Genomic DNA, 9,966 nt, shown 5'->3' with positions numbered 1-9,966 from the left:
GATATTTTTGGCCCACAGTTCATGATAATATTGCCTTATCGTTTGGATCGCAAATCCAGCATTCGGTTCTAGTTTTTTCATTCAGCTCCATGCCAAACGAGCCTCAGTTGGTTTTCATCATTTGTACGGATTGTACTTGTAGGTGCATTACACTATTTTTGAAGCCATGACTATTTGCAACTATGTTCTGGTGCTATGTTTTGGTGTTGTTTTGTCAACCCGGCTCGCCATGGCGGTGAATAGTTATGAATTACAGAAACTCACAAGTAACATCGATCTCTTGATGGACAAACTGCAGGAGATTGAGCAAACTATGAAGACAACCATCGAGAAACGGAAGTTCGAGAAAAGAATAGAGGAGATGGAAAACACCTTGCAAATGGCAATGAATGTAAGTTTTGCAGTTTTTGACACTCCGCATAAAGTGTAGAAAAATATGAAACCTACCATTGCGGTGATATATTTGAATCCTCTACACAAGATAAGTGAATTACTAAAAATAATGTACACATATTATAACTCTTTGTAGGAAATGGAACAACGTCTGCAGAAGAAGCTTACCAAACATGAAAGTAATATTAACGAAAAGATCGACATGGTGGATACAAAATTTGAAGCAAAAATGCACGTAATTGGAGAATCTTTGAAAAAGGTAAGGAAGCCTACAATAAGTGTTGGTGTTCATACAGGTCGAATTTGGTATAATTCATGTTTTCTTATTTTCTAGAGTGTGAAGACAGCCGCACACAATACACGGAAAAAAATAGAGGAATTGAAGAATCGTTTGGTACCCAAGGTGGAACGCATTCAGGAAACATCGCTAACTGAGTTTAAGAAACTAGGAGAAAATAAGGAAATTATTAATTTGCTAACGAGTTCGATACATAATTTAACTACCAATGCAGAAACACGCAGTAAGACATTGGAAGACCACTTAATAGATCCTGTCCGATCATGTCGTCAAGTTACCGGAGAATCTGGAACGTATCTTTTCCGTTTGTGGAAAAAATCGAAACAATTCGAGGTCTTTTGCGAACAAAATAAGTTCAAAGGCGGCTGGATTGTAATCCAGCATAGGTATGACGGTTCAGTCGACTTTTATCGAAATTGGGCGCAGTACCGCAATGGATTCGGGAATGTTGATGGCGAATTCTGGCTCGGGCTGGAATACGTGCATCAAATTACTAAAAACCGACCGCATGAATTGTTGGTGGAGGTGAAAGATTTTCATGGAAACTACGGATACGCTAAGTACGACGGGTTTGAGATAGGGGACGAATCGGAGTTGTATGTGTTGAAGAAGTTAGGGACATACTCAGGGACAGCAGGAGATTCGATGGAGTACCACAAGAATAAAAAGTTTACCACATTTGATCGCGATAATGACGAATGGAATAGCAATAATTGTGCCATGGTTGGGCACGGAGCCTGGTGGTACGATCACTGCCACCATTCCAATTTGAATGGACGTTATCAGAACACAACAGGTGATGCGAGTGCGATGGTGTGGCATCATTTCAAAAACGACAATCCTGGATTGTCTTACTCGCGAATGATGATCCGCAATATCATTAATTAACGGAAGTATAAAGCAATCAATTAATCAGTGAAAATGTTTATTAGCTGCAGTTTATTTGCTCCCTCTGTCCCTTCATCTCTACCAAATTAAAGTAATAACAGAAGATTTGATATAAGTGTTACTATATAAAGCAATTGCTTTTGAATAAAAAAAGATCATTTTATTGTAAAATGTTCATTTTGATTCAAAGAGAAAAAAACAACAACAAAAACGAAAGAAATAATGGTGAAATATATTCAGCCAAATAAAATGGTTGAAGTAATTTGGAAAGAAAGTTTGCTTTTCAGAAATGACATCTATCTTCGTATCTTAGGTATCTTATGAACAAAACGACTTTAGTCCGTCCGTTGAATAAATAGTAATGGAAAAAGTACTTGATACTAAATATTAGTTTTAGGACAATTTGTCACAACACATAATCTTTTCATGAAAACTACTCCGACAAGAGCGTTTGACGAGACAGAAACCAAAGCCGGGAACCACCGCCCGAGATAACATAATCAGTTCACGTTCTCGACTCAGTTTGTGGTACGAGCTGATGTGTAACATGAAGGTCACCCAATAAGAGTATGTTTTTGCCAAAATATGTTCGCGGTTGACTTAGTGTTGGTGATGATTGTGCACGCGTTATCGCTCAGAACACATTATCAGAATTGGTTCCCTGTTATTTTTTGCTTTTTCGAGTCAAACGTATTCGGACGATCCTCAGTCGTGTTCCATCTGTCGTTCTGATTGTGGGTTGAAGAGCTTTTTATTACAGCAATACGAAAGTAATGAATAATTGTAGTCATATATTGGTGCTATGTTTTAGTGTAGTTTTATCAGCCCGGATTACAATGGCGATCAATAGTTTCGAACTACAGACTCTTATGAATAACATTGATTACATAAAGGACAAACTGCAAGGGCTGGAGCAAACTATGAAGAGCTCGCTGAAGGTAAATCCCCACCACAAGTTAAGTGAAAACACGATGATAAAGAAGAAAAATATCGTCTAAAAAATCTTTTTGTAGGAAACAGAGCATCGTCTACAGGAGAAGCTAAACAAACTCGAAAATATTATTAACGAAAAGATCGAGGCCAAAATGCAAGCAATGGAAGACTCTTTGAAAAAGGTAAGGAAGCGTGCAATAGGCGTTGGTATTGGAATCTTAAAGATTATATCAGTTGAATTTGGTGTAATCAATGATTGGCTCTTTTGCAGAGTGTGCAGGCATCCGAAGAGAATACAGGAACCAAATTGGAGGAAGTGAAGAATCATATGATGCCCAAGATGGACCGCATTCAGAAAGCGTCGCAAATGGAGCTCAAAAAACTGAGAGAAAATAAGGAAATTCTTGATATGCTAACGAATTCGATACATAATTTAACTACCAATGCAGAAACACGCAGTAAGACATTGGAAGACCACTTAATAGCCCCTATCCGTTCATGTCGTCAAGTTACTGGAGAATCTGGAACTCATCTGTTCCGTTTGTGGAAAAACTCGAAACCATTTGAAGTATTTTGTGAGCAAAATAAGTTCAACGGCAGCTGGATTGTGATCCAGCATAGATTTGACGGTTCAGTCGATTTTTATCGGAACTGGACGGAGTGCCGCAATGGGTTCGGGAATGTTGATGGCGAATTCTGGCTCGGGCTGGAATATGTGCATCAAATAACTAAAAACCGACCGCATGAACTACTGGTGGAAATGAAAGATTTCGATGGAAACTACGGATACGCTAAGTACGGAGAATTTGAGGTCGGGAGCGAATCCGAGCAGTTCAAGTTGACGAAGTTAGGAAACTACTCAGGGACAGCAGGAGATTCGATGCACGGCTTCAGGGATCGAAAGTTTAGCACGTTCGATCGGGACAATGATGAATCATATCTTAATTGTGCTGAAATTCGACACGGACCGTGGTGGTGCAAATGGGGCAGCTATTCCAATTTAAACGGACGTTATAACAACACAACTAAAGAAAGTGCGATGATGTGGGAGCATTTCAAAGGCGGCTTTCGTAGTATGTCTTACTCACGAATGATGATCCGCGATATCACCAATTAATATTGTCACAATTTGTCAATTAATGTCCTAATCATTGTTAGCATGCAAAAAATGATTTTAAATAAAAATATATGATCAAGTTCAACTTAGATTCCATTATTTTTTCTTCCCGTTCCGAGCCAAACGATCCTCAGTCGTTTTTTATCATTCGTTTTGATAGTGAGTGTAAGTGCATTACATATTAAAGTCATGATTATTTGCAACTATGTTCCGGTTTTATTACTAATTATTTCAATTTATAGTATATTGTTAATTCTTCTTTTAACTAGAAAAATAATTTGCCGATTGTGATATTCATATGATGCTCATACAGTTATAGGAGTGTCGAATTCTCCCATCGATGTTGTTTTGTACCTTTTTCATAAGTATACCTATCGTGTGCAATGAAATTCAACGAATTTTTTTAACTTTAAATCTATTTTTTATTAGGTAGGATGTAATTTGCTCTTCATTGCCCTCAAGAACAAAACACTAATTCCCTGATTGCATTATACACAGCCAAGCAAGAGTTGTCGTAGAGTAAATCAAATTGAAATAGATAGAATACTGTTGGCCCCGTTGGCATTCGCCGATGACTCCATTTGTCCCCAGCCATTATCTTCTTGCTCGATGGGCAATTTTCGTAGCAATGCCCTAAACGGGACCTGTGCCATTTCTGTCTCCCCCGTTGTCAGTCGTCACATCAAACACGGCACTCGCAGGATTGCAGTCGTTTGTTCGCTCGGCATCTTTGGCATCTCTGCACGACTTTCCCGGCGACGGCTCTAGGACTGGTTGGTGATCAACGGCGAGACCTCGATGGCTGAGCCCTCGCCCCGGCCGCATGCCACGATCGCGATCATCTGCAATTTTTCGCCGCGTAATCAATGACATTTCAATGATGCATCGATTCGCTTTGCTCGCTCTTCGGTTTGACACGGACGGTGGAAGGCGTCGCAGTTGCTTACGGCTGGTGAGATTTTATTTTCCTACCATCATCACGCCCCCAAGAGGTAATCGTCCTGGCGGTGGACACGGTGCGGGTTGCATTAACGCCGAGGCAAACGGCGATCGAGACGAAAGCAAACGCGAGCAATATCGACCAGATGGGGCAATTGAGCAACGGCCCGTGAGTGTGTGTGTGTGCGTTTGTGTGGAGCATGGATCGTGTCGCTTGGCCGCAAGTTCCATTGACCGCCAACGAGATGCAACTCGATGCACCCCGGTGTCAGCGTATTGAGCTTTGCGCCATCTCCTCCGCTTCTCGGCAGGACTGACGAGTCCGGCAACGGCATCGGCGATGACTATTAGATGTTATGTAATTGCCTGCACTTACCTGACGCCGCCGTCATCGTGCTCATCATTAGCAACATCATCATTATCATCAACACGAACGAGCCGATGAAGTTCGAGGCCTGGCCAGTTACAACTGGATCAACAAACATCGCGGGCAGGCAAACGTCAGAACGTCGACCGTCTGACAATCGATGTTGTGGTAGAAAGTGCCAAGAATGTGGCCAGGTTATATGCATGATTAAATCAATTTGTTTTGTGCCTAAAAATGTTGTACCAAATGATACAATAACGAATTATTGAGAAGAAAAATTTAAATTTAAATTTAAATTTATTTTTTACCTTCGAAATCTTTCTCAAATTTCACAGTTTTTTATCAAACTCGATTTTCATCATTTCGAATAAAAATACAGAGCTAATTTGATTATAGTTTCATTTGTTTATTAATTCATTTGACGGCTATTCAACGCTTACAACATGATAGAACTTTATGTTTAGAATTCTCGGAAGTTTTATGTTCGGAGCTTGCATCCGAGGCTTATTAAATTAATCGTTATAATGTTTTAATGAATTGAAAAAAGCCAGACCTCTTTAATTTTGAATAAGAATTAGTAAATTAACTGATTAAAATGTAGTTTCAAATTTATGAATAAGTATATAATGTTATGCCTGAATTTCAACGATAGTGAATAAATCAACGACAGTCAACGAAACAGTGTGAGCTATTTCATGCATCTAGTTTTGATAGTACTATACATACTTTCAAGCTGGACGAGATTTTTCCCAGTTTCCCAATGGCTTCCGATTCCGCAGTGAAGCCTGAAATGCCGTTTCCGGAGCAGAAAATCATCGTGCCGCATAACGCCTGTCGGTGTGGAAAGGAGCGTACGGAACGCGGGGCGAGGACGACGGAAAGCTAAAAATCCATAAAACCAAGTCCGGATCCGGGCGTGCAGGGCCTGATTTTCCTGCAGTTTTCTTTCCGCACGTACGACGCTGGTGCCGTTCCTGGCCGGTCGGCAATCTATTCCCGGGGCTCGAAAGTTCATTACTTGCTCGGCACACATCGGTGGTTTCGAGAAGTCACGGTTTTGCACCGCCGCCCGGGCGAGGGGTTGGAAGTGAAATCTTCCAGCCCACCGAACAGATAGTTCTGCTCGCCAGTTTAAAGGCCTGCAGTGCGAGGTCTACCCGGTTTGCCCTTGAATTCATTTCAGACTCAGCTCCAGCTCGCAGCAAGCAGCATGCAGCAACAGATGTGGTTGTTCTGGTAGCATAGTCATGGGTACTAGGTAGTGGTATTGGTAGTGGTAGTAGCAGTAGAAAAGCAACAGAACTGCTGTTTAGCGTTGGTTGTTGCACCGATATTCCACCATCGTGTTGCCTTTCCGGTTGTGCTTATGCTCACTGCATAGGCTTAGTAGGGGCTCACTCCCACCAGCGGTTAAGAAGTGTGAAGTCAACGTAGTCATAAAACAAAGCCTATAGAGCGAAACAAGGCGGTCGGTGGCAGTGGGTAGGGGTAACATAAAAGAAAAAAAAATCTATGTATAACATGGCACACAATCGAACATCGGTGCATAAACAGTGGAAGCGAATGCTGCACCGCACGGACGGCCTTTAGCTTCTCGGGCTATGTTTGGTAATGGTTAAGTCGTGTTGGGTTTGGGATTGGTTTGTTTTATATATTTTCTTCGCCACGAAGCACCGACCAAGAAACGACAACAAACAACATCGAACGGCCTGAGCTGTTACGTTGTCCCGGCCGTTTGCAGGAGATAAAGCCCAATGTTTACCTATATTTAGTCATCTGCACGCGAGGCAAAATAGGTACTGTGGAAGTACGAAACAAAACCTACCAACGTGCACCCGCCGAATCAGATGCAAAACTAAAACAAACCAGGACTTCTTCAAGGTGCACGTTTGTGGTGGGGTTTTCCATCGTCTTGTTGAAAGTTTAAATTGTGCACTACTTCTTTGTGCTTTTCAGAAGCAACTTTGTTGTTTTTCATTAGATTTACGTGAGTGCTAGCACAAGGTATTTTTTAACGGTTTCAATATTATATTTTTATTTGTCAATATACGATGAAGTTGTAATAGTATAAAAGGATTTACATAAGCATTTAGTTTTGATTGTTTTAACATATTAAAGTTACGGGTCTGCTGGTACGATGGGATGTATTGAAACTGTCTGTGAATTAATGCTTTATTTTATTTAATTAATCCGACTTTCGTTGTAAAAGAATCTAGAATTTGTTATAAGAGAGTAATACATAGGAAGATCACATTGGGGTGTTGGTAAAGTAATACGCGGTTTCAATTGAAATGATACTACAGTTATGATATAAAAAAAAAACTTTCTATGATTAATGTATAGTTTGCCCTTTGCTCTTTAAATTTAATTTACAAATCAGCAAGCTTCCAGCGGTTCTTTCGAGCGGCTTAAATCTCATCCACGCGACCATAAGACCTGTCGGTTTATTCCTCCGCGACCGTTTTGGTGTACAATCTATCGCGGGATTTCTAGCTTAGTGGAGCAGCTCGGTAGGTTTCAGATGGTGGTGGCCTTACCTTTTTTTCTGCACAAAACACTGCAGATGGCGTGGGAAGCCAGACGGCGAGTGGAGAACATGGCGCTGTGAAAAAAGGTCAGGAAGGAATATATCACGCAGCCCAGAATCGCGGCTCGCACGAAGTCAACCCGTGGCCACGGTTGCCGGCCCATGCCGTCCACGGTGCAGCTGCATCGGGTGCAGTGGGATCTGGTCGTGCACAGCGAACAGAAAATTAAAAAGATACAACTCAGGAGTGGGAAACACAGAGCACAACAAAGAGCGCCCCAGAAGGGGCTCAATAAAAACAAAAACGAGTTTTCCACCGGGGCGCTAAATATAGCAGCGAACGTGAAAAGTAACGAGCGCGCGATGGAGCCCAGGGAACTATCAAGAAAAAAAGAGTAAAAAGCGGTGCAAATAGTCTAGCCACCAGGCTGGGGACCGTTCAAAGGTCGCGGAATTGCGCAATCCATTTGCGGATCGAACAGAACGAACGAACGGTGGGCTCGCAGATCGCAGATGTCTCATAATTTCGATCCTCGGTGGCTCCGCGGGGATACAGGGGAGAGAGGGGCGTAAAATCATCCCCCGGGCTGAGGTGCATTTGCAGTTTTCTAATAAGTGCATCTCGAATTGCGTTTGCGTAATACCAATCCACATCTAGATGCGGATTGTTCGAACTAGTTTTCATTAGTAGACGTATCGTTATGATTTGATGTTTGAAAATAAAATTGCGTTCATTGATCCTGTCTCCTGCTCATTTGATGATAAACAAAACATTCTGTAGTGTATAAAAAAAGTGTAATGTTGTTGAAAATAAAAAAAAACCATACTATAAAATGAAAATAGTTGAAGTGTAATATTAAAGAAGGTATGCGAACAAGAGCAAAAGAATAGAAAAACTAAAGTATTCTATTGTTTTGTAATAAACATAACTATTAAATAATCCTTTGCGCTTTGCTAACTATATGTTTAAATTTGGCTAAGAACTGGGTTGTTCTGTTTTCTTTGGTCGTTCAGCTGAATTAAACGTTAATCTCACCGCCCCGAACTCTTGTGTCTGTCAATAGCACAAATCAGATGACTTGCAGACCAATCGGTCAATTATTTGTTTCACTTTTCACAGTAATCTAATAACAAACATCCTAATTGTACGTCCCACCTTCCAAAAATCTGCCCTCCGCCTCCTTCGATTCTACGAGCCTTTGCTTCGAGTTTTAGCGAATATTTGAAATTTCATCTATGAGGAGCGTGAGAACGGGTGAAATAAAAATCGACTGGAAGCGCTTTCCACGTTGGGAACGAATATGCTGATTATAATGATGGTGGTGATGATGATGGTGGTCCAGTACTGTCAGCAACACTTACGAATCGCCTACAGGTGTAAGTACTTCCGTTCTTTCGATCTTTCGTTTCGTTCCTTGCGGGCGAAAAGCCTCACTTCAAGGCTGCGGACGATGAGTCAGGGAAATTCCTGCCGGTGCGAGCTTGGACGAGCGAGTTGGCCAGCTTCTTCCCGGTTTTGCCGCCGCATCATTAAGGTGCGGATGGTGATGCTACCATTATAATCCAATTTCTCAAGCGATTACTCAAATATCGTTTTCATTCCCGATCGATCGAACGCAGGATTTACGTGTGTGAGTGTATGTGCGCCGTCCCGCTCTTGACCTGACCTCTGGGCTCTTAAAAGCAAGGCATTGAAAACCGAAGAAATAAATCCTCGGTTCGACCCCGAGGAGGGAGGATAATTGCGGATTTTTCACTCCCAGCACCCGTTCGGTGCGCGCGAGGGAAATGTAAATGAACAGCTTAATCCCGTGGAATTTTAAAATACTGCTTCCGGCTGGCGAACGCCCGGCAGCCATTTGTCTTACTCGGGTGCCTTTGCTTCGAGGATGTTCCGGTGGATATAAGGTAGCTACCGGTGGCTCCAGCGGTGGGGAGAACTTCATGGCTTGCCAGCCGTTTTCCCCGGAGGAGTTCTGCAGTAGGTTAAAATCAAATAGAGACTCGGTGGAATCTGGGCTCGGCGTTAATCCGAACTAAGAGAACCCTAAACCGATTGTGCACCTCGTTGCCGGTGTCGGGAGCTTTTGGGGGCAACCGGATCCCGCAATCCCGGCGAAGGAAGGATGGAACGCTGTGGATGAACTGGATGGGCTGAAGTTTTCTCCTTTCGCTAGCATAATCTATGATCCAGACTCACACTCTCCCGTCAGCCACCCGTTCCCACCGGAAGCCCTTAATTATGGTTTGCCTTCTTTGGAGCCGCCTTTTTCGTGCGCACGACTTGTCGCCGATTTTCCCAGCTTTTCGCACGACGGCGACGTCGGAGCATCCACTAGCGCTGCGGAAGATGGCGTGATAAAGGAGAAGGGCCTCTAGGATGGTTCCCGGAGGATGGCCGGGAGACTGGGACTCGTTAGTTCTGGGTCTCGTGTTTGGTGCGCCTCATCGGGTACCCAACTGCCAAGAGGCGGTTTGTTTTTTTGGTCCTAAAACTCCTTCCT

At 42.6% G+C, this 9,966-nt stretch overlaps 2 protein-coding genes across 2 annotated transcripts; both read left to right on the top strand.

The window, feature by feature from the left end:
• Window positions 1–283: 283 nt before the first annotated feature.
• Window positions 284–1,579, top strand: LOC131281663 (fibrinogen-like protein A). The gene is made up of 3 exons (XM_058311013.1): window positions 284–391; window positions 530–652; window positions 728–1,579. Exons 1-3 carry the CDS (start codon window positions 284–286, stop codon window positions 1,577–1,579), a joined length of 1,083 nt encoding a protein of 360 aa, XP_058166996.1.
• An 836-nt stretch (window positions 1,580–2,415) lies between these two features.
• On the top strand, window positions 2,416–4,919 carry LOC131281631 (angiopoietin-1-like). Its single transcript, XM_058310978.1, has 4 exons — window positions 2,416–2,517; window positions 2,593–2,694; window positions 2,784–3,358; window positions 4,880–4,919. Exons 1-4 carry the CDS (start codon window positions 2,416–2,418, stop codon window positions 4,917–4,919), a joined length of 819 nt encoding a protein of 272 aa, XP_058166961.1.
• The last annotated feature ends 5,047 nt before the right edge of the window (window positions 4,920–9,966 follow it).

Source organism: Anopheles ziemanni, chromosome 2 (genome assembly GCF_943734765.1).
Source record: "Anopheles ziemanni chromosome 2, idAnoZiCoDA_A2_x.2, whole genome shotgun sequence".
NCBI lineage: Eukaryota > Metazoa > Arthropoda > Insecta > Diptera > Culicidae > Anopheles > Anopheles ziemanni.
This window is presented reverse-complemented; position numbering and strand designations above follow the sequence as displayed.